This window comes from Esox lucius, chromosome 24 (genome assembly GCF_011004845.1).
Source record: "Esox lucius isolate fEsoLuc1 chromosome 24, fEsoLuc1.pri, whole genome shotgun sequence".
NCBI classification, from domain to species: Eukaryota; Metazoa; Chordata; class Actinopteri; order Esociformes; family Esocidae; genus Esox; species Esox lucius.
Window position 1 is genome coordinate 28,361,176 of NC_047592.1, and position 24,735 is coordinate 28,385,910.

General features: G+C 39.0%; 1 protein-coding gene across 1 annotated transcript; it reads right to left on the reverse strand.

The window, feature by feature from the left end:
• Positions 1–286: 286 nt before the first annotated feature.
• naa40 (N-alpha-acetyltransferase 40, NatD catalytic subunit) lies at positions 287–22,333 on the reverse strand. The gene is made up of 8 exons (XM_010863800.4): positions 21,902–22,333; positions 20,703–20,798; positions 12,883–12,935; positions 12,696–12,791; positions 12,158–12,316; positions 11,484–11,567; positions 2,561–2,638; positions 287–2,429 (listed from the first exon to the last, which is right to left on the reverse strand). Exons 1-8 carry the CDS (start codon positions 21,905–21,907, stop codon positions 2,282–2,284), a joined length of 720 nt encoding a protein of 239 aa, XP_010862102.1. The 5' UTR covers positions 21,908–22,333; the 3' UTR covers positions 287–2,281.
• Between the last annotated feature and the right edge of the window lie 2,402 nt (positions 22,334–24,735).

Below are 24,735 nucleotides of genomic sequence, written 5' to 3' on the forward strand. Positions count from 1 at the left end.
AAATTTGATTGACACCAGGCAGTCACCATACACTGATGGAAACTGCAAACATAGGTCATTTAATTGTTTCTAAACGCAGCTAACATGAATTTGTATTTTTGCTGTGTTTTACATTAGTAATTTAACCGAATGCGTAGTTTTCGGAGACACGAGAATACACTTGACACGCAAGACAAGACACACATGCTGTATAAAACAAAATTAAAACCAGGTCACCTAACAGATTACACCAGGAACAGGAAGCCATTTGGTACACATACCTTCATCGTCAATATAAATAACAACGTTATAGAAGTTTCCTTTATTTGTAACATACAAATAAAACACTGACAAGGCAGAAATGACCATTTAGTTTTTCCCTTTCATCTTTGTTGTAAATAATCAAACAAGACAGGACCACTCATTCTCAGACACTTGAATTTAAATGACATTTTTAAACCGAAACAAGTGTTTTACCCGCAAAATAAAACTCTATCTAATTAATCTGTAACAGATTATATCAACAGAGGAAAACAATTACAAGGGTTATGAGGAATAGACAAACAAAAATAAAAAAAAACGTCAAAAATAAGAGGATTTCCAACACACCATCATGAAAGGATGAATCTGATGTTGAATTAAAAAAATAAGGGTAAAATTAAACATGTATTCCATAAAATAAAACATTTTCAATTTCAAACACTATTGGTCCGCACCTCTGCAACGCAAACCCAACCAATGCCACTGATCAAGTTAGAGCTTACCTATTAACACAGATCTAGGATCAGATTCCTATTAGGCAGAGAAACTTTTAAACAGATTTCAAATCATGGTCTACAGGTAACATCATACTGTCCCTAACCTACAGAAATAGGATTTCTAGAGGACATGCCGTTTTCCCCATGCTTAATGCCATTTCCCCCACACCCATTTGGGTCTGATAAAACATTTCCCCCATCACTGGCCAGTTTACCAGACAAACGCATGCTTATCTCAATTAAAATGTGTTTTTAATTAATCGTTTTAGGCAAATCTGTGTATGGGATCCCATAATATTCACAGTTAACCAATTGGAAAATCTAATCCTAGATCTGTAGTTAGGGGGGATTTGTCTCCATCCACAAATTATTGGACTGTAAAAAGGATTTGTGTCAGTTATCCTGGGATTTAAACCTGAGACAGACTTGGTCTGTAGGACATTATCTGGTCAGAAAGTAGGAAAAGAAACAAGCGATTGTACTCAGACTGTAAATATATATACATTAGACAAGCAAAGTGTTGACGTTTATATTGTTTTTTACCGTAGTTATCATAGCTAGCGTTTAACCCAAGAGACTGTTTGAGGTGCTCTGTTTTTCCTTCAATTAAATACATCCCAAATGCAACCTTATTCCCTTTAAGTGCACTGCACTTGCAAACTGCAGATGGGTTTTGTAACGGCAAGTAAAAGCACACTATAAAGAGAACAGGTTACCATTTGACACACCGTGAATCGCATAGAGTTCTAAGGCCATGACAATACGCTGAAGGTTTCTGTATATAAACAGCAATGGCAACAAGACCCACACAGGCCAATGGCAACAGCATTCCAAATGAAATGGTGTACTACTACTGAGCGCTAAGAGAATTGTAAAGGGATAAGGGCGCCATTACTGAAGCTAGTCGCCAGGGCGGAGAGTGATAATCGCAACGATCATCCAGAAAAACACTTGACTTGGTTCCCATGCAAACTAATGACATATTTAATTTTTATTAATGGAGGAGCCATGAGATCGTAATAACATATGCAACAGTGGGTCTTCCTGCCATCCAACTGCATTAAGAAAACTATAGAAGAGAATTAGTGATCAGGGGCTCTGTGTATTTATGGGATTGTGGGGTTTACAAAAAACCTTGCTGAACTAATTGGAAACATGAGCTTCTGTCCCATCATCCACCGTAATGTACCACTCAGAATGCTTGGCCATTTATACATGGCCGTGTCCATCGCAGTATGTATGTTTGATGACAGAGCCTTGGAACTGTTCAGAAAGACTTTGAAGGGGGACAGGGGCAGAAGCAGATTCCTAACTCATCAAATACTTGTAAGATGGCATGGAAGAGGAGAAAAAGAACCATGGAGGGGAGAGTGTGAGAAAGACGGGATACAGAACAGAACAGGAGGGTCAAAGGTTGTTCCATTTTTGGATTTAAAGGGTTAGGAAAGGACTACAGTAATGACTCAAGACAAGGAAAGAGAGCAAGAGAGAGGGTGTTGGAGCACAGGACCAGGAAGTGGTGAAACAAAAAGTGTGCGTGTCCCTCAGTGGCAGCAGCCCCCACAGTGCCCGCCTCCTCCATGGCTGTGGCCCGATGCCTCTGCGTGTTTGGTCCGCCGTGACAGGATTTCATAGGTACAGTCATCGCCACAGCAACCAGACACACTGGGAGAGGTGTCGTCAATCTCGAACCTGGGTAAAAGACAAGAGAGACGGACAAAGAAAGGAATACAATGAGTACTGTAGGGTGCCAACATTGATGTAAAGAAAATAATGTTAAAAATAAATGTTGATTTGAAATTTGAAAAGCTGTTGAGACTTACTGTAAAGCTTCCCTGAAAAACTGGTATGCTCCGTGGTTGTGTTTGAATACTGTTAACATCACCTTTTTCATCTGTGTGCTACAGAGAGACAGAGGGGAGAGAAAGAGAGAAGGGAGGAGAGAGGGGGAAAGGACAGAGGATGTGTCATGTTTAAAATGTTAGCGGCCGTGTTAGAAACTTGGCGACCGATAGTAAATGTTTTATCAACACATCTGTCCTTCACCCTTGTAGACTACTGAAAGGCCAATATGCTGTTAATCTTGAGACTTAGATTAAGTTTATCAATACCGCCTAAAAATTATAATTTTGATTCAAACATGCACAAAGGCTCTCATGTAAACAGTAAAACGTTACATTAGAGGAAAACCAACATATTCACTTTCTCTGGTTTCAGAGTGGATTACAGTGGCGTTACAACGTTCTTCAGCCATACCTCCAATACGTTTTGTCTTCCTCAGTGATAAAACAAGAAACCAGACAAGCCTAGTTCAGCCGGCCTGCAATAGAAAGTGTTGCCATCTTGAGATTCGAACCTGTGTCGCCCACGTAGAAGGCTGTGTCGTTAACCATTACATCACGGAGATGTACATTTGCCTCTTGTCTCTATCCTGAACAAATCCTCTTTTTGCCACTAGGCGTTTTAACAGCATATTAGCCAGTAATAAGCTTTACCGGTATCTACTAATTTACTGGAATAGTCATAAGAATTGAGCAATTGCTAGCAAGTCTGCAAAAGCTATTTCATTTCATGGCATAAGAACGTATTTTTTTCTTTCATGGCAAAACAACATACTTTTTTCTTTCATTCGTGAATGACATTTATACAATAACTATCTATAAAGGTGACGATAACTAACCTTTTCATCAAGTGAAAAGGCAAGAGAATCATGGAATCTACCAGAAATAGTTAATAAATGTCGTTGCTCTTAACAGATTCAAACATAGGTCAACCACATGAGGCACTGTCTTTAACCACTACGCCACGGCATTACACGTTTCAGCAATCGCTAGACTGTTTGTCTATCCTGACCCAAAATGCATGCATACTTCGAAAATCCACCAGAAACAATTGCAAAATAACCGTAAACTGTTTTATTTCAGGCTTACTACTATAATGTAGATACAAACGGTTTTAGCCAGCAAATCCATGTTGTTAACAATTGCTCTTCACAAAATTGAATCACAAAGCAATGACAATTACATTTTCCTCTCGCTGAGCTCCACAAATTATAGGCAAGGTATTTGAAATAACTAATTCTAAAACTATTATATAGGCCTTCCTAACATAGCAAAACATTTTGAATGCTCAATTGATAAATGCAGTAAAAAATGTACAACCCTGTTTTCAAAAACATTGGGACACTACTTAAAATGTAAATAAAAACAAAATGAGCAAATCATTTAAACCATGTGATAGAAAATAATACAAACAACATATCAGATGTGGAAACAGACATTTTATTGTTTCTTGAAAAATGTATGCCCACTGAATTTGTTTTAAAAAAGTTGGGTCAGACAAAAGTTGTGCAATGTTAAAAAACGAAACCTGGTGGAATATCACAACTAATTAGGTCAATTGGCAACAGGTCAGAAACATGATTGAGTATTAAAAAATCATTCCAGAGAGGATGTGGGTCTGTCAGATGTGAGAATGGAGAGGGGTTCACCACTCTGTGAAAGACTGCACGGGCAAACAGTGCAACAATTTAAGAATAAAATTTCCCAACATAAAACTGCAAAGAGTTTAGGGATCTCATCATCTACGGTACATAATATCAATAAAAGATTCAGAGAACCGGAGAAATCTGTATATGCAAGGGACAAGGCTGAAAACCAAATATTGGATGGCCATGATCTACGGTCCCTCAGGCCTGGAAATCACTGCAACGTCTGTGAACACAGTACGTCGCTGCATACACAAATGCAAGTTAAAACTCTACCATGCAAAGAAGAAACCATATATAAACAAGATCCAGAACCGCCGCCGCCTTCTCTGTGCCCGAGCTCATTTAAGATGAACAGAGGCAAAGTGGAAAACTGTCCTGTGGCCTGACTAATCAAAAATGTAAATTATTTTGGGGAATCATGGAAACCGCGTCCTTCCGACGAAAGAGTAGAGGGACCATCCGGTTTCTTATCAGCACATAGTTCAAAAGCCAGCATCCATAACGGTATGGGGGTGCCTTAGTGGCATTGGAAGGGCTGTCATGACATCAGATTTGCACTACACGATTATCATGGCCAAAATTATTTACAATAACGATATTATCGCAAAATCAATAGAAAATATGAAAAAATAATAATGCTGTCAGTCAACTTCATCCTTAACTTTGTTTATTGTGTGTTTTGTCTTTTTTTGGCAAATTAATTATACGCTACTCAAAATACAAGTGTAGGGAGGTGGAAAGAGTCTGTAACCATAACTGTACAATTTTCCACTTCTTAATAAGTGACCTTAACTGTAAAAGCACACAAAAAGAACAATTACACTTAAAGGATAGTGAAAAGTCAATTAGATGAACTTATAAACAAAAGACCCAGAGGACTTTTTGGAGAAAAACAATGTGAATAGACTATGAAAATGGCACGTCTCTGCAGATCTCTCCCTGGAGTCCTGGTGGGGCTAACAAATAGATTTAATTAAATGCCAGTGCATAGGCCCAGAATCGTAGTTTAAGCACATGCATTGTTTGTCTAACGGTGACATGAATAAGGTTTTTGGAAAGATTCTATGTAATTTTCACTCCGTAGTAAAAAAAAAAGCCTGGGTGCTAAACTGGCCTGCCTGCAGTCCCGACCTGTCACACATTGAAAAACTGTGCCGCACTATGAAACGAGAAACATGAAAAAGGAGACACCGAAATGTTGAGCAGCTGAAATCCTATATCAAGCAAGAATGGGAATACATTTCACATTCATTTTCACTACAACAATTGGTCTCCTCAGTTCCCCAACGCTTACATAGTATTGTAAAAGAGGTGCTGCAACACAGTGGTAAACAACTTATTTTGAAATGTGTTACTGGCATCAAATTTATAATGGGCATGTATTTTTCCACTTCCATTTCTCTGGCTCAAAATTTGATGTTCTCTTTGCACTATTTTCAATTAAATATAGGGATAAATGATTTGAACATTATTGCATTCTGTTTTTGCATTCTATGCATCGTCCCCACTTTTTTGGAAACAGGGTTGTACAAGGACAATTAATTGTATTTTCAAATTTAGGCCTAAATATGCAATGGGACAACAGATATTTCTATAAGCATTTTAAGGCACATTATCTAATTACAAAATATGTCCGGAAAGGACAAAAGTCAAGTTACAATGTTCTAAAAATATTTTAAACACGCTTGTGTGTGGTTTTCTTTGATACAACAAATAGATTACTGAAATCCGTTTGTCTATTAACTAATAATGCAGTGAAATTACATAACGTTGAATTACAAAATAATTCTAAACTGGGTTTAAACATACTGAAATTAAGAAGCAAATACTTTGTGAACTACAACCTTCTACAAAGCTGTCAAACGCTCTGCTGCACCCCTCGGCCAGGCATCCTAACTGATTGAAATGGACATAATTCACATGGTATCTTACTCAGATTGGAAAAACATTTTTGCGATCTACGGATCCACCTCAAATAATCGCAATCAGGATATGATGTCATAATAGCAACAGCCCTACAAGCAGTTACATAATTTATTTAAAATTGAGGTGGAAATGTAATGAAAATGTATTTATATAGTAAAAAAAATATCAACAGCAGTTGTCCACTAATCTACAGGGAGATTAGTTTTGGGAGACTACACTGTAGCGGTTTTGTTGTGTTGCAGTCATTGTACCAAAACATTTCTGGAGCATTGAAGGTCCCCAAGAACACAATGGCCTTAAATGGAAGACGTTTGGAACCACCAACACTTGCTAGAGCTGGCTACCCAGCCAAACTGAGCATTCGGGGAGAAGGGCCTTGGGCAGGGTAGTCCAAAAACCCAAATGACAGGAACTATGTAGCTCTGACTATCGCCAGCACTCCACGAATCAAGTCTTTATGATAGTCTGGAGCGACCAGACGGAAGCCATTCCTCTGTAAAAAGTATGACAGCTCCTTGGGTACATAAAAGGATTGTCAGACCATGAGAAACTACATTCACTGGTATCATGAAACCAATATTGAACTCTTTGGCCTGACATTTTTTAGCAAAATGGACTGGGAGACTAGTCATGATCAAGAGAAAGATGAATGGAGAAAAGACAGATTTGTGATGTAAACTTGCTTCATAGCACTCAAACTGGGATGAACTTAGGATAATTTTCCAACAGAAAAACAACCCTGTGCACACAGAAAAGACATCGCAGGAGTGGCTTTGGGAAAAATCTGTATGTCCTTGAGTGGCCCAGCCAGAGCCTGGACTTGAATTAGATGAAACATATCTGAAGAGACCTGAGCTTCCCAAATACAGGTTTACCAAGCTTGAAGTGTCATACCCAAGAAGACTTAGGACTGTAAACGCTGTTTAAAAATGCTTGAACTAATTATTGAGTGAAGGGGTCTGAATACATATGTGATTTCAGTTTTTTATAAATTTGAAAAAACTTGCTGATCTTCGACAGGAAACAGAGTTTAAGAGACTTTACCACAAGCATAACATCACATCAGTTTTTAAGTCTCTAACTGCATTGGTAACCAGTTCATAATAGCAAAAACACTTGGGGGTTTGTGTGATATTGACTGTATACCACGGCTAAAAGCTGTGTCAAGGCACTCTGCGATGTGTCATGTGTAAGAACATCTCTTAGCCAAGGTGCATTGGACCATTTACCACATCCTCTCCTGCCTTATTGCTGAAAGTAAATACAATATATCCCCACTGGTGATAAGCTACAGTATCTGGAAAAGAAAGTAAATACTGCGCAATTAATCAAAATCATATTGAAATGGTGATTTAAACGTACAATTTCTAAACCACTGAAAGCTGCGATATTGGGGTTCTCTTTATTTTTTACACTCAATCAAAATGATTTTTACTGGTGTGTCACTGTCGCTATAATCACATTTGTATTTGTGTACTATTTATTAGGAGTTGATTTTAGAATCTAATTGCTTACCTAAAAATAATAATAGATTATTAGTATGAAGGGTGAAGCCTGGTAAGCAAACGGCACAATCATGCCATATTTGGGTCCTGCTCTAGAATGCACTATGATTGGTCAAAAAAGACCAGCCATCAAATATTATTGGTCAAAAAGATGACACCGTTACTGTACCACAGATGCATTTTAATGCAAGAACAAGACTTACTGGACCCGGGACAGCGGGCCATAGTTAATGTTGAACTTTGGACATCGCCATAGGGACTTTCATGAAAAATGCACGGCAAAGAAGTCTCTTGACAAAACCAAAAATACCTTGCAAACCCAGCCCTGACCAACCAAACAATCATCAATAATCAGGGGTGGCCGAAATGTTTTACAGCGGGGTTGCAGGATTTCCTATTTCAATGTGCATATTAGTAAAACTAATAGTTGGGATTACTCTAAATATACCTCTCTCTACAGGGTGCTGAAGGGTTCATCTCACCCGGCACAGTCAGAAGAGGACTGGTCACTCCTCTGAGCCTGGGTCCCCTCTAGGTATCTTCCTAAAGATTGATTCATGGGAGTTTGCCCAAACAATCCACATGTGTTTTGTGGATTTGGAGAAGGCATTCGACTGTGTCCCTCGCGGCATCCTGTGGAGGGTGCTTCGGGAGTATGGGGTCATGGGTCCTTTGCTAAGGGATGTCAGGTCCCTGTATGACCGAAGCAGGAACTTGGTTCGCATTGCCGGCAGTAAGTTAGACTTCTTCCCAGTGCATGTTGGACTCCGGCAGGGCTGCCCTTTGTCGCCGGTTCTGTTCATAATTTCTATGGACAGAATTTCTAGGCACAGCCAGGGGCCGGAGGGTGTCAGGTTTGGGGACCACACGATTTTGTCTCTGCTCTTTGCGGATGATGTTGTCGTGTTGGCCCCTTCAAACCAGGACCTTCAGCATGCACTGGGACGGTTTGCAGCCGAGTGTGAAGAGGTTGGGATGAAAATCAGTACCTCCAAATACGAGGCCATGGTCCTCAGGCGGAAAAGGGTGGCTTGCCCACTTCAGGTTGGTGGAGAGTGCCTGCCTCAAGTGGAGGAGTTTAAGTATCTAGGGGTCCTGTTCACAAGTGAGGGAAGGATGGAACGGGAGATTGACAGACAGATCGGTGCAGTTTCTGCAGTAATGCAGTCGATGTATCGGTCTGTCGTGGTGAAGAAAGAGCTGAGCCGTAAGGCGAAGCTCTCGATTTACCGGTCAATCTACATCCCTACTCTCACCTATGGTCATGAGCTTTGGGTCATGACCGAAAGGACAAGATCCCGGATACAGGGGGCCGAAATGAGCTTTCTCCGCAGGGTGGCTGGGCGATCCCTTAGAGATAGGGTGAGAAGCTCGGGCACCCGGGAGGAGCTCAGAGTAGAGCCGCTGCTTCTCTACATCGAGAGGGGTCAGCTGAGGTGGCTTGGGCATCTGTTCTGGATGCCTCCTGGATGCCTTCCTGGGAATGTGTTCCGGGACCGTCCCACCAGGAGGAGACCCCGGGGAAGATCTAGGACACGCTGGAGGGACTATGTCTCCTGGCTGGCCTGGGAACGCCTCTGTGTCCCCCCGGAAGAGCTAGAGGAAGTGTCTAGGGAGAGGGAAGTCTGGGCATCTCTGCTTAGACTGCTGCCCCCGCGACCCGGCCCCGGATAAGCGGAAGAAGATGGATGGGATGGATATTAGTAAAGCTGTAATTTACCTCTAAATATGCGCAGTCATAATATATGACAAACTGATCAACAACAGGTTATTTTAAATGTATTAGTCTATAACAAAAGCGGAAAAATAGCCTGAACACAAAAGAAAATGGCCTAACAAAATGATCCATAATGCTTTAAAAAAGCTTATGGCCTCAGGCTATAAACATTCATAAAAACGGATCATCTCTCTTGAAAAAGCAGGTCGGACACATTCAGAAATGGCACAAAAAGTACAGTAATAAAAAATTATTAACAGGTAAAAATACAGGCAGAAAAACAATTAGAATAGCTTATGCAATACTATAAAATACATAGGCTCAAGGCATATACAGTGTGGAATAAAATAGCCCATAGAACACAAAAAATAATGTCCAAACAAAATTATCCAAATTAGCATTTTAAGCTGTAGCCTACTCATTTTGAAAGGAATTGAATTTGTAAACATTCCAAATTCAATTGGATCCCCTGAATTTTGTCGTTTCACATGTTCAGACAAAATACATCAAAAATACATTTATATTTCTCAGTATTTTTATTTTGTAGGAGCTGATGCTCATATATTATGACTGCGCATATTTAGAGTTAAATTACAGCTTTACTAATATGCACATTGAAATAGGAAATCCTGCAACCCCGCTGTAAAACATTTCGGCCACCCCTGATTATTGATGATTGTTTGGTTGGTCTGGGCTGGGCTTGCAAGGTATTTTTGGTTTTGTCAAGAGACTTCTTTGCTGCGCATTTTAACTGTCGCACCACACACACCCTTCTTTTGCAAGCATAACTCGATATGAGAAGAGCTCACCGCGACTAAGAAATAACAAAGCCAATCCCATTATTTAGCCAGACATGCTCTAAACCACATCAAAATAAAAAATGTATTATTATATTGCAAAAAATAACACAACGCAATGTCTAGCAAAAAGAAATAAGAATCGCAATACAAGTTCTTATCCATATCATGCAGCCCTACTTGACCCTAAAACATTCAGTTGTGCTGAAAATTGTGAATACCCTGAAAAAATTTGTAATATATGTACCATTTGTAAAGAAAACATGAGTGAGCAGGCAACATACAAAATTTTGCAGGTGTTATATCTGCCTATTCGTATTGGCAAAACGCCTCCAGGTCATGCAAAGTCTGTGGTCGTCTTGGATGAACCGCACCTTTGAGATCTCCTCAGAGTGTTTTGATGATATTAAGATCAGGAGACTAATGGCCACTCCAGAACCATCACCTTTTTCTGCTATAACCACTGGAGGGTAAACTTGGCCTTGTGGTCATTGTTGAGCTGGAAAGTCCAAGAGCGTTCCATGTGCAGCTTTCGTGCAGAAGAAGGCAAATTGTCTGCCAGTATTTTCTGCTAACATGCATTCATCTTGCCATAAATTTTAACAAGTTTCCCATGCCTTTAGAGCTCACCCCCTCCAAAACATCAGTGAGCCAACACCATGCTTCGCAGTGAGGATGGTATTCTGTTCACTATAAGCCTTGGTGACCCCTCTCCAAACATTGCGCTTATGGTTGGGACCATATTTTGCGCTCGTCACTCCAAATTACAGTGTGCCAGAAGCTGTGAGGTATGTCAAGGTGTTGTCGGGCATATTGTAACCAGGCTTTTTTTGTGGCATTGGCATAGTAAAGGCTTCTTTCTGGCAACTCGACTATGCAGCTAATTTTTGTTCAAGTATCATCATATTGTGCTCTTTGAAACAGCCGCACTGTCTTTTTCCAGAGCAGCTTGTATTTCTCCTGAGGTTACCTGTGGGTTTTTCATGGTATCCCGAACAATTCTTTTGGCAGTTTTGGCTGAAATCCTTCTTGGTCTACTTGACCTTGGCTTGGTATCAAGAGACCCCTGAATTTTCCACTTTATTTCTGTTATCATTATGATTTAAAAAGGAGCCAAACAACTGTGAAAATAAATGGCTTCATATGATCACTATCCTTAAATAAAATACATTTTCAAAATGTCACTATCCTTAAATAAAAGATCAGTCACATTTTCACAATTTCTGCTAAAGTATGCAAACTTATTAGTACAACTGTAACTACCATTTAACATATTATTGCTACAACTATATTATATACTATAATACGTACCTGTTGGCGATGAGCTGTAGTATCTGGATGAGGAACTTGCCTAGTCCTTTCCTCCTCACACGGCTCTCCAACTGGACCTCATAACTAAAAACAAAACATCAACAACCACCATCGGAATCAGAACAACACTGTTCTAACAAGACCATTCAGCAACAAGCAATTTTGTATCTTGAATCCTCAAGGTGAATCTCTTCCCACAGAGCAGATTATCACTACAAAGCAGATAATCAGAGGTTCCTCTCCTCGGAGCTTCACCACCAATGGTTTGAGGACATCCAAGTGAGATCAGTTTGATTAAGCCAAACTGCGGTGCACGAAGCTATGTCTGGTGAAATTGATGCGCAAAAGCGTGAAGCACCAATCTGAAATCCAACTGTAAACTGTATTTCTTGCTGGTCAACATCACAGAACTGCGTATCGTTCAAACATTCAAACATATCGTTCAAAATGTTAAAATAGTTTTGATTTGAAAGGCAAACATACAATGAAACAGAAACCTTACATCAACAATTCTCACCTGTTGTCTAAGAAGCATGTGACAAATAAAATGCAATTTGAGAATTTCACTCATTACATGTGGGGCCCAATTATGTCCCTGGTTCAAAAACAAACAGTCAAACACTAACCCAGTTCAACCATGGCATGTATGAAATCCCCTCAATGACAACCCTTACCAGTATAGCACTTCTTCCCCGCACTCCACATCGAATCGGAAGTGAGAGAAAGCCACGGGTGAGGAGTCTGTGTCCCGGGCCAGGAGATACCATGCCCTCTCATCCTTCATCTCATCCCTCTTTTCTCTCTCCTTCCACCCCCACTCACTCTGTTCATACCTGGAGCACAGAAAAAAACTTTATGAAAAACTTGAAAATGGGTATTCTGACTTAATCCCTTTAATATACACACTTTTGGGCAGGGCAATAAATAATTAGTAAAAAGCATATTTTATTTATAAGATAAAAAATAAAATATAACTTATATTGAGAAGCATCTCGTTGGGTATCTTGCATCCCTTATACAATGAGTTTTGGATTTTCTTTGAGCCAAATAAATCTCTACATATCAGTTTTCTGCTCAATTGTCCGGAAAACATTCACATGTGTGTTAACGTTGTGATAGCCAAATTGCCCTGCCCTAACATGTGGATGACAATGCTACAGTTCCAATCCGCCAGCCCACCTCCCACCTTTTACCCTCACCCCCCTTCCTTACAGCGACTGCATGTTGGTCCTGGTTAGTTCATAGGCCCACTCCACAGAGATAGGGTTGAGGGTGGACACTCTCTTACACTCTATCTGGAGATTCAACCTACAGGAGAGACAGGACATGGGTAAACAGCTAAACAGCTCTTATACACTATGCCATTATGTCAGCTATCCACATGAGGAGCATCTCTTACCCATTTCTGTCATACTTTTTGAAGACAGGGAAAGCAGCCAGAGGATCATCTAACTGTAAAAGGGGGGAAAGAGAAATACATTTATGGTCAGGAAAAACCTGAATGCAGGGTTCTAGACTGACCATTTAGTCACAATTTGCCACATTCTAACTTGGCCATGCAACTTGAAGTATTAATTATGTTGTGCTCTACATTATACATGTTTATCGAACTCAAATCTTTTTTGGAAGCTAAAACCCTGACTTGGGCAGATTAATTCCATTGTTTTATTCCTGTAAAAAAAAAAAAAAAATCATAATCTCTGCCCTTTGCCTATTTTGCAATGGCCTGCTGTTGTGGGGAGAGAGCCACTTTCTCCCGGCCACGCTCATGGAAGAAAGAATATGCTGATTGGGCTAAAACAATTAGATTTTTGCTTCCATAAAAAAAAAATATATACAAAAGAAACAGCTATAGAATCAACTAGTATTTTCCCTGTCATCACTAATAAAGCGGTGGTTTTCCGATTTCTGTAAAAATAATGGATTATTTTTTGATACGGCTTTAACAGTGCATGAAATTAATTTGGGTAATAGTATTGTTTAGGAAAAGAAATGTACTTGATTAATGCATGGCTTTAAGTGTCCAAATTAGCTCATGACATAAGTAAACAAAGAAGCAGGCGAACTCATCTCCATTATACAGAGGCACCATCTTAGCAGCCCGGTCTAATCACAACAAATTCCAATTAGATTGGGAGAACAGAAGATCACAGCAAGCTTTGCTCATAAGCATCCAGAAAATATTTTAACACTGGTCACGTGGATCAACATGATCACATGCCTAATGACCTCCAAAAGCTCACCAGAGTACAATGAGACTACAAACAACTAGTTGATGATGCTCAAACACTCCCCAGACAATACTGGCTGAATTTTAATCACCTATGGAGCTTACCAGCAATTTCTCAGCTAGCGCCATAGTCATGGTTTAAACAACGAGTTTAGTGGTCAGCTTGGTGCTATGAAAAAAGCATCTTAGACTAATTTACCATGTGAGAGACCCACTAGAACTCTCCTTTAATAAATTATAACAACTGCGTCATTTTCAACATACAAATCACTGGATTAGAGGGAAAATCAAAATCTCTAATCATGCATTTCTGCAAAGATGGAAAAATTCTGGCACCAGTGAAATGTTGGCCTAGCAACATTCAGGCTAACTAATAGAAAATATGTTTAAAATATCAGCCAAATCATATAATACAGTAGCTGAAAGGCAATTATCAGGATTATTGTGAATACTAACATAATGGCATAACATTTTAAACTCTTACAGGCTTTGCAAGAAAATGCTTACAAGTAGGCCTGTAACAATTATTTAATGATTGTCTTTTGACGTTATTGCGGTTTCTTTGTTGAACCGCAATTCATTTTTCTTTTACCATTTAGAACCCATAGCAGCCATCCTTGGCCTTCCTTTAGAATGCTGTAGTGTCCGCAGATGGCTGTTTCTTTAACAATCATATTTGTGTAAATATCACAAAATCGACATGATACAAACGTGTTTTCCGTGGTTTTGATCATTTCTTTACTCAAAATGCTAGTGCCAGAGCAGCCACTAATTTTCACCATAGAAGAGGCTGTATGTGTTGTTTGGTGATACAAAGTTGGAAACGTCCTTGATCTTGGAGTGCGGATATAAGTTTGGTGTGGTTTATATTTGATGCTGTGAAATGTTGTTAATATCTTTTATATGGCAATAGTAATCCTGTCGTGATAACTTGATAGGTGAGCTCATCAGCTGTGGACCTTGAATAGTTTGCTTGCTCATTCTTGTTCTTGAAAACGTTGCAGTATTTAGCTGTGTAGTTGGCCAACAAGTTGAACGTTTTAACGTGTTTCTTCCGATTTCCTTTATATATGCTAACTGCAATAGCTAACTAGACAACTAATTGTTGGGTTCAGTTCGTATGACAGACTATAAAAAAACGGTCACTCACTAGCTAGCCAAGATTGGAGCCAGTAATGTGCTTTGCTGACAACATCACTTGATCATGGTGATGTCCTGAATATGCCGACACATACTTTATGTCTTAATGCGTGTGCCTTACTTTCATTACGTTAATTGTGCTTACCTCGAATGATTGCCTGCTCAATCGTGCCCAAAAATAGTTGCAGTGTCTCGTTATGCAAAATTAGATGTTTGTTCTTGTTTCTACTGATCAATCATAAAGAAACAACCACAATTGTATGCTGAAGTTAGACTAACCAAATAGTTTACTATCAGGCTATAGACCGAAATAGCCGACGTGTCATAATCCCCATAAAACCTAGCAACAAAATGCTATATTGGCTAGTTTCAGGTTCGTTTCGCATTTCCCCCATTCATTTTTCCCATACAGAATTTTTAAAACCCCTTCAAATAAGGTCTGTGTTTCGTGTAGTTTCGTGTAGACATACACCTTGGATGTCCATTAACCCAGTTTGTATTGTATGACCAGATCATATTAGATATTTGGGATATTGTGTTAAATTGGCAAGCTCATAAATCTGGCCATTCAGCTGAACTGGCTATTTTTGAGGTGCACAACATTAGATGTATGTGTCAAAAGAACTGCCTTACATGAACCTTTACTTCACCACACAGATCCCTTCATTTCTGGCACACAACTCCAACACCATGACCACCAAGTGATAAAACAAGAAACCAGGCAAGCCAAGTTCAGCCGGCCCACAATAGAAAATGTTGCCATGACATTGATACAATAACTACTGTATCAATATGGGTGAAGATAACAGACTTTTTCGTCAAGTGAAAAGACGAGAGAATCGTGTAGTCTGTAAAGTTTTTCTATACAGAACAAATCCGAAAATATAATTTGAAAATCCACCAGAAATAGTCGTAATATAACAGTAAACAGTTTAATATTAGGCTTATAAACGTAGCTACGGAAGGTTTTAGCCTGCAACGTTTTTGTCTATCCTGAACAAATCCTCTTTTGCCACTGGCCGTTTTAACAGCAAATTCATTAGCCATTCATGAATGAAACTGATACAGTATCTATCAATATAGGTGACGATAGTGATGACCATTCGAGGCTTCATTACCGTTCTTCTAGCAGCAGGATATTATTCTAGCAGTGCTAACTCAGATTTTCTTTTCTAAATAAAAGCCATCATTGCAATATATAAGGTAATATAGTTAATCTAGTCTATAACATTTTGTTTAATGTCTGTTCCAATGTTATTCTTGTCAGTTCTTTTTCACAGACTAGACTATGGCCTAGTCCACACGAACACGGGTATTTTTATAACCGTGACTTCTTTTGGCAAGACTCCCAGTCCACATTTAAATTTAATGTAAAATCTCAACTTCGCCATCAGTCCAAACATACGACTCTCCCTTTCCTCTGTTCGTCATGTTGTTAGTCTAGCGGAACCGGTAATAACTTTTTTCTAGGCTTCTGATTGGCCAAGGTGACTTTACGATTTGGGTTATATCGCCGCCTGCTGGTGTGGCATGCTCTTGACAGCGCGTTGTTGTGTTTTCATGTGGACGGAGATTTATTTTAAACCGAGCATGTGTGGACGGGTTTTTTTTTTTAAACGGAGGAGAAAAAACTCCGGTTATAAAAATACCCGTGTCCGTGTGGACTAGGCCTAAAAAGACGAGAGAATCGTGGAATCCACCAGAAATAGTTGCAATACTGTACAACCATAAACAGTTTGTCGAGGCTTACTATAACGTAGCTACTGAATGTTGTAGCCAGCTAACTTTTTGTCTATCCAGAACAAATCTAAATGCATACTTTGTTTTGACTGTGAGGAGATTTGATCGCAGAACCTATAGCTTGCAGGTCCACTTCTCTAACCACTATGCAATTTAACAAGGTAGGTCAGTCAGTCAGTCACTCAGTCGGTCACTCACTCACCAGCGCTTCACCAGTTAAATAAATCAAGTAGTCAGAAACACTTCGGTGACTAGCAAGGGATTTTTCAAGTCACTTATCTGAGGATCAGGGGTGAAAATAGATTTCATTTCTTACCGGTACTGACCTGTGGGTGCATGCACTTCAATTAGCATTTTACGTGCCTTAATAGCAAAAGGATAGGCCTATTTGATGTGTAGATTGTTTATAATAACTTTATAATTCATTATAACAGCTCCCCGCTCTGTTGTGCGCATCATGTATTGTTCAGATCATGCAGATCAACAATGTCATTTTGGCCCACGCAAATTACATTCTATATGTCTTCTCCTGTAACTTTTAGCCTACAATATAAACAAAATTATAATGAGTAAATTGAAAGAGGGGTTTGTATAATGTATATCCTATTCATACTTTCTACAATTAGCAGTTTGTTAACAGTTTTTTTCTGCATGCATCATAGCTGCATGTTTTCTAGGATCATTGGTTTGTTTGAGCTCAACATTGTTCCCCAGCTTATTTTCCATGGTAATAGAATGGACTGGTATTTGCATATAGCGGGACGTGGAGACACGATCAGAAGCTTTTTTGTAGACTACTAAGTGTAATGGTTAGACTAGTACTCTAGTAAAGGAATTGGAAAACGAGTCTATTCTTTATATCTTTATATCCCAACTCATAACGACATTTAAGAATTACATTTAAATGTTTATTGTAATTGACAATATTCTTCTAATTACGCTAGCAGAAACATTTGGCTTCATTGACCATACACTGCAGAGGATGTATAGTGGCGTAGTACAACGTGAGATGAGATGTGGGCTCCACTAGTAAAATAAAACTTCAGCGACTGGCAGAACTTTCTCAAGTCACTCATGTGAGAAGTATCCCGATTTACGATTATCCCGATTATGGAATTTCTCCACGATTTCATAATCGTGAGCATTTTCCATCGAGATTAGTATTCAATCGTCTATCGTCCCATCCCTACCTCACACACAAAGAACAGCAGGGCACGACAATAACGACAGTCCGCTGGCCCTAGGCCAGTAAAAAGCCAAGTTGGGACTGGAGACAGCCCATTAATAGACGCCGATAGGACATTTTACAAACAGTTGCTATTGGCAGAACTTTGCTCCGATAGTGGCCGATGGCTGCACAGCTTTTACTGGTCACTTGCATCACCTTGCGATGAGCCGGTGATGTACGGTACCTGAGATAATTTATATCTAAATGAAAGTTAAATTTAAGAAAGCATTATTCGTTTTTATGAGCATGATAAAGTTATTGGTTATAGACTGACATTATTCATGCATTAGACTGAAGATAACTGCTGCACACTTTAGGGTCCTCCGTACCCCGGGAATATGCACAAACATTAATGGTTTGTAAGAGTGGCATTACAATGTAAGGGGACGCATTACATAAGTAATCCTTCCTGGCCAGTGATAAATCAGAACAGCATCGCCCATTGTAGAACAATTATTTCCAACAATGTAATGCACCAAATCACACTTCAGGATGTTCTGTTTCCAACGTATAGGCTACAAGAGGAGCTGCCTTTCTGGAGAGAATGCATTCATGCTGTTTCCTCCATTATGATATCAGGCTTCTCAACTGGATTAAGTGACTTTATGGGGGGAAATAGCTGAAAATACATAGGTCAGAGTTTGAATTAGCCGGCAAATGCTGGTTTTTCGCCGGTATCACATTGTGTAGTTGTCCGGCAGATGAAAATATCAACAGCAAAAATGTTTGTTGGGAAATATGCCAAATATATAGATTAATAGAATATTAAATATCAAAATATTGTGTGACCTGTACAATCTGTTGCCAAGAAAACAGCAAGCCTCTGCTGTTTCAGTAAGGCATTGATCAAGAGACTAAGCGTGGCACAAGATTCAAAAGATGCACACTCTGTAAGCAACTCGCATTCTGTTTAAAATGCAGTGGGACAACATATTTATATCCATACATTTTAATGTGCATTATCAAATGGGGAATATAGATGGAAATTACAAAATTCAACCTACAATATTAGTCAAAATATTTTACACACGCTTGATTGTTTCTTATTTTGTCGATCAGAGCTGATCAAAAAAATTAGCGACTGAAAAGCCCTTTCTATTAAATCATTACTTTGAGAAATTAGGCTACATTATGGTGCATTGCAAAACAATTCTAAACTAGGTTTAAACATAGGCTTCTAAAATTTTGAAGCAAACAAGTTTCAGTAAAAGTTATCTGTGCCTATAACTTTACACAGAGCTGTCAAAAGGCTAACGTAAACTCTGATATAGCTCACACCTACAGTGTTATTTTGCATTCTAGAATCAGTTTGATGTTCAGTTCTAAGTTTATTTTTTTACTTAGGTATTTATTTGGCTTAGATGTAGCACAAAAAATTATTTAGCGGTTTACACTTCGATGGAAGTCTTTCCTAAGTTCCCGGCTAGAGTGGACAAATGTGGGTCTTCTTACAAAGGCACAGAAAACTTTCGCAACAAGTCCCTGATCCGCTATGGCAGTAGCAAACAGCACCTGGTCTGCATGACAGCCAAGTGGGTGGCTGACAATCAGTCTTCAGGGCCCTTGGTCGTACTGACCAGCAATTTAAATGCAGATGCCCATTTGGTGATTGCAGGACTTGTAAACAGCTGCATACCAAGTAACTAAAATGGACCAGCCAGTCTCCTTGTTCCCTGGGGATGAATGAGATAGTGTTTTGTTTAAAAGGGAAATACTTTGTTGACTTCTCTTTTTATGCATTTAATTAATTAGAAATGAGATGAGATAAATATATTGTTTTATATATCCAGAATGCATTTCATAAAGGATTAAACATTTAAAGTAACAGAAGTATTTGGTTATATGTTGTAACACTGATAAATTACAACTTCTGGAAGGAGGGACAGTAAAAAAATGTTTGGGGCAAGTAAGTTTCAAACACACTGGGCTGGGACTGGGCCGTTAAAAATGTTTTTAACGTTGAGCTCTGAACAGTGCTTTATTACGATGGAGAATGATATAATGAATAAACTAGTTTTCCAATTCCTTAACAACAGTAATAGTCTAACCACTCCACTTAGTAGCCTACAAAAAAGCTGCTGATCTCCACTTCCCACTATATGCAAATACCTGTCCATTCCATTACCGTGGAAAATAAGCAGTTGAAACATTGTTGAGCTCAAACAAACTTATATTTAAATTATATTTATCCTAGAAGACATGCAGCTACGAGATGCGTGCCGAAACATGATAAACTGCAAACTGTAGAAAAAAAGAATAGGATATCAATTATACATATATCTCTTGATTTTTTAATTTTAATTTCATTTAAATTGTAGGCTATTTGTTCTACTGAAAGTGACAATAGAAAAACAGAATATCATCTGGACAATACGGTGCACATCACATAACGGGAGCTGTAATAATGAATTATAGGCCTATCGTTAGCTAATGAGGCACAATAAATGTGCAGGGAAGTGCATGCACACACAGGCCAGTATAGGTAAGAAATTAAATCTATTTTCACCCCTGAACCTCAGAAGAGTGACTTGAAAAAGCTCTTGCCAGTCACCGAAGTGTTCCTGACTACTTGTTTTATTTAACTGCTGAAGCACATATCTCGCTAAATGCCACTAAACATCCGTTGCAATGTATTGTCAATGAAGCACAAGAATTTGTTAAATGCACAAGATCAATATTTATGCAGTGGAAGAATATCCAATCAGCTGTTTTGAGATTGAAACCAGCATTGTTATTTGGATCGTTATTAATTGGGATAAATCGTAAATCTGGATACTTTTGGCAAGGAGAACCATGGCATGAAATTCTTTTATCTTCCCAGCCCCTATGCAGGGGGTGTGGTTGATGCAACATGAGAAATATAGTTTGGGCCCGGACTTACCTTGTTGGCTGCATCCACCTTGGCGCACACAGCATCCATGGCTGCCCTCTCTGCCAGGCGAGCCTGTTTTTTCTCCTTTGCTTTGTTTGACTTCCTCTGTAGAGAGGGATTATGGTGGAGAAAGGGAGGAAGAGACAGGGATGAGGAATCGTAGAAACAGTCCACAAGTATGAGGTGAGGGAGAGAACAATGAGGCGGTCACAGGGATGAGGTGAGGTACATGGGAAGAGTCAGTGATGATTGTACAAATGGGAACTATGTCAGGTGGTGTTAATCTTTACAGTAGTGAATAATTTTAATGCTTGTGTCCAACCATCCCAAAATTGATGAAATGCACAAATATACTGCACGGTTAGAAATACAAATGAAAGCCGCAAAATACAGCATGTTTAGATTATCAACAGATGAAGAGGCTCAACTTTGTTCCTTAGAAAATAAATTATTATTATGGCTTAAATTATTTATTATGGCTTAAATCTTCTCACCACCAACCAAAATGATACAGTTTACAGGATGCATTTCCCATCACATGCAAATGTATTAAGCGACGCAACTCATCTCGTTGACGTTATGAAAAGAGTCACATTTCTTGCCAACAAGTAGCTAGCTAGCTACTTTCTCACCAAAGATAGAGGTTTGCTGCAAAACGTGATTTCGTTTAGGTAGTTAACCAATAATTAATGATCAAATATGGTCTAAAAAGTTAAATAAGAATATAAACATAGTTATGTGGCTAGCCGGAAAACTCTTGAGTCCAGCCTGCCAACTTGCCCAACTAGCTAGGTAACCTATTAGAATTAAGCATGATGAGAACCCTTTGTAAAAAATGGACTCCAAGCTAGGTTAAGTGGCTAGCAAAGTCCGCTAAGCGCCTGTGTGGGACCACACATGAAAACAATCAACACAAGTACACCACAATGAGAACAGTTCAATAACCGGACTAAACACATCTGGTGAAAAAGATGGATGCTAAAACAGTCTTTAAAGTGAGGTTATATTGAATTAGTTTTCTAGCTACTACTGCTAGCGTAGCAACTGACTTGCTAATGCCTGCACCCCTCCTCAGCCATCCATTCCGTGGTCTACCCATTCCCTCTCTCCATCACGCACACACGGGGATCATGATTTCGGACGCAGTCTTTGTTTGATGGAAACATTCACCTTATTCACACACAGACGGACATACGGTCAAAACTCACCCCCATGTTGTTGTATTATAACGACCGTCTTGGAGAAACTAGGCTAACTAGAATGGCTAACTATCTGTTGTCTCGATGAAGCAAACTAGCTGGCTAAATTGATATTGTTTCTTGAGAGTGGGGCAAGATTAGGTATATGATTGCGTTGCTAGCGATACATTAAGCTAGCTAGGTAGCTAGCTAACTAGTTAAACTGGGAAAAAATGACCACGATTAGTTACACTAACGTTGAAAGATAAAAAAAAAAAATCCGTTAATTCCGTTTTATTTATTTTTATTTTTCCGCCAGATTGGCGCCAAGAGATGGGGGTGAATTACGTCTCTTGGCCCTACTCTTTCTTTTCTCTATGCTTTTCTCTGTCCCTCTCTTTCTTTCTTTTCCACCTCTTCTCCGACTCTGACCAACATTGGCGCGAATATCGTTTCCACCTAACATTGTGGAAATGACGACATCGTCTATTAGGGTCAAATAAGAAAGAAACTATTATTCCAAAACCCAGTCTTTTTTAAATGTTTAATCCGATTAGATTATTTACATAATTTAAAAAATACTCGCGTTTACCATCGCGTTTTGTTGTGGAAATGAACTCTACTAATATTAATAAAAACACTAATTGTTTCTCAAGGGGTTGAATTTGGCAAGCAACAAATTGGAATGAGCTGGGGCATAGTTTTGTTCCCAGACACTTGGTGTGCAATGTTTAATAACGTGGGATTGAGGTTAATGCATGGTTGCCCAAAAAAGCCTTTTGTGGGCAAATTGTATTTAAGTTGCTCTATGTGTTGCAAAGCGCTTAGGCGTCGTATATTGGCAATACAATGTCATAACCATAGTACACATTAGCGATAAAGGTACGAGGTCTGGTCTATGGCCAATATACCATGGCTAAATGCTGTTCTTAAGCATAACAAAACGTGGAGTGTCTGGACAAAGTGCTTAGATGTGGTATGTTGGGATACATCACAAACCCAAGAGATGCCTAACTGCATTTATAAACTTTACCAAAGTATTAATACCAGTAAAAACGCATTTGATGGTATATAGTCACTTATAAACAAGGTGGTTTGAATCCTAAATGGTGACTGGCTGATGGCCATGGTATATGAGAGCGTATACCACAGGTTCGGCATCACATCACTTCTTGCTGCTCAAATTCTGATGGTAACAAATTAATAAACCCAACAACCCCTTATGCTTTATTGTTACATATGCCAGCGTAATATCTCATTTTCAAAGATAGACAATGACCTTCCCCATGTTAATAAATGAATAATGGTTACATCTAATAGACTTTTTTTTTTCTTTATTAAGAATAAAAAAAGTTTTACCTCAGTTAAAGCTTGCCTTGTACTATGTCCACATGCATTTTTTTTTATATAAAAAAAATGGTTAGCTATTACTATCTACACATACAGAGATACATACAGACACTCAAAGAATTTGTAATCAAATCAAACATTGATACATTTCCATATCTGTGTGGCAAAATACTATAATGTTTAATTATAGTATTTAAAAAGATTTGTGACATGTTGTCAGGAGAAAAGGACAAACACTGGAGCATAAAAAACATTGTGGACTAAACCAATATTTAACTCTGTATTTATTTTCCCATGTCATTCTTATTTGTAACTATTTGCAAATGTATTCTGTACATGGGTGATTCAGCAGCATCGGGTGCTTTGGCTCTGCAAATATTTAGATATTTTAACCTGTTGAAAATCATTATATCAATATTTATTGTCTTTAATTTGTTTAGAAACAGTATCTGATAATGACAAGTGCCCATTTTGCCAATTGATGCTTGCATTCTATCTGACACACGTCATTTACATTTTATTTAGTTTGAATGATCTGCATCGCGGAGGCTGACAGGCGTATGGAAGCTGACGGGTGTTCAGACCTCAGCGGGCACATAATGCCGAACATCCATTCAACCGCGGGAATATATGGAGCCATTGTAATTCCGTCAAATGCCACTCTGTGCAAGCCCCTGAAATTACCTAAAAATATGGGTTGTGATGGATATGAAATAGTCTGATGGAAATTATATCTATGGAAAAAAAACAATGTTATTACATGGCGTATATTTAAACAACAACCATAGATAATCATTCAATTCATTAGGAAGAAAAAGCATGATTTTAAAATATTGGAACTAGCACTTTTTCAACATGCTAATGCTAGTTATTCTAGCAACTCTGAATCAATGTCTCCTGTTCCCACTGTCTGCCACTAGTTGAATCAAGGGCCTGTATGTATCAAGTCTCAGCGGAAGAGGGCTGACTTGGTCAAGACACAGTGGATATGGAACAGAAATCAGGATGGCTGCATGTTTGCAAGGGTGACTAAGGCTTAGAAAAAAAGATAAGTTCCAACCCAGACCAATGCATCCAGCCTAATGTGCATTTTGCATTTGGGTCACTGGATTGGGCTCAGGGATAAGTTCAAGCGCATATTGTGGTCTCGACTATATCATATCTTCTCTCATAGGCAAAACAATTTGTGGGGCCAACGTGACCCATTCTGCGTGAATGTCTCTCACAATGCCAGAGTAGGCTAAACGTCGTAATCATACACCACCACACACTAAATTTCTATCAATACTCCACTTACACTCAGTTGCTTATTAGGCACACTAATCTAGTATTGGGTAGAACACCCTTTTGCCTACAGAACAACCTGAATTTATTGCTGCATGAATTCAACAATTTGCTGGACACATTCCTTTGGGATTTGCCAGCAGGGACTGCATGATGCTCTAAGCATGCATCATACTCAGCATTACCGGTTTGATGCATGCTTAGAGGCATGATGTACTGCCCTCATGGAA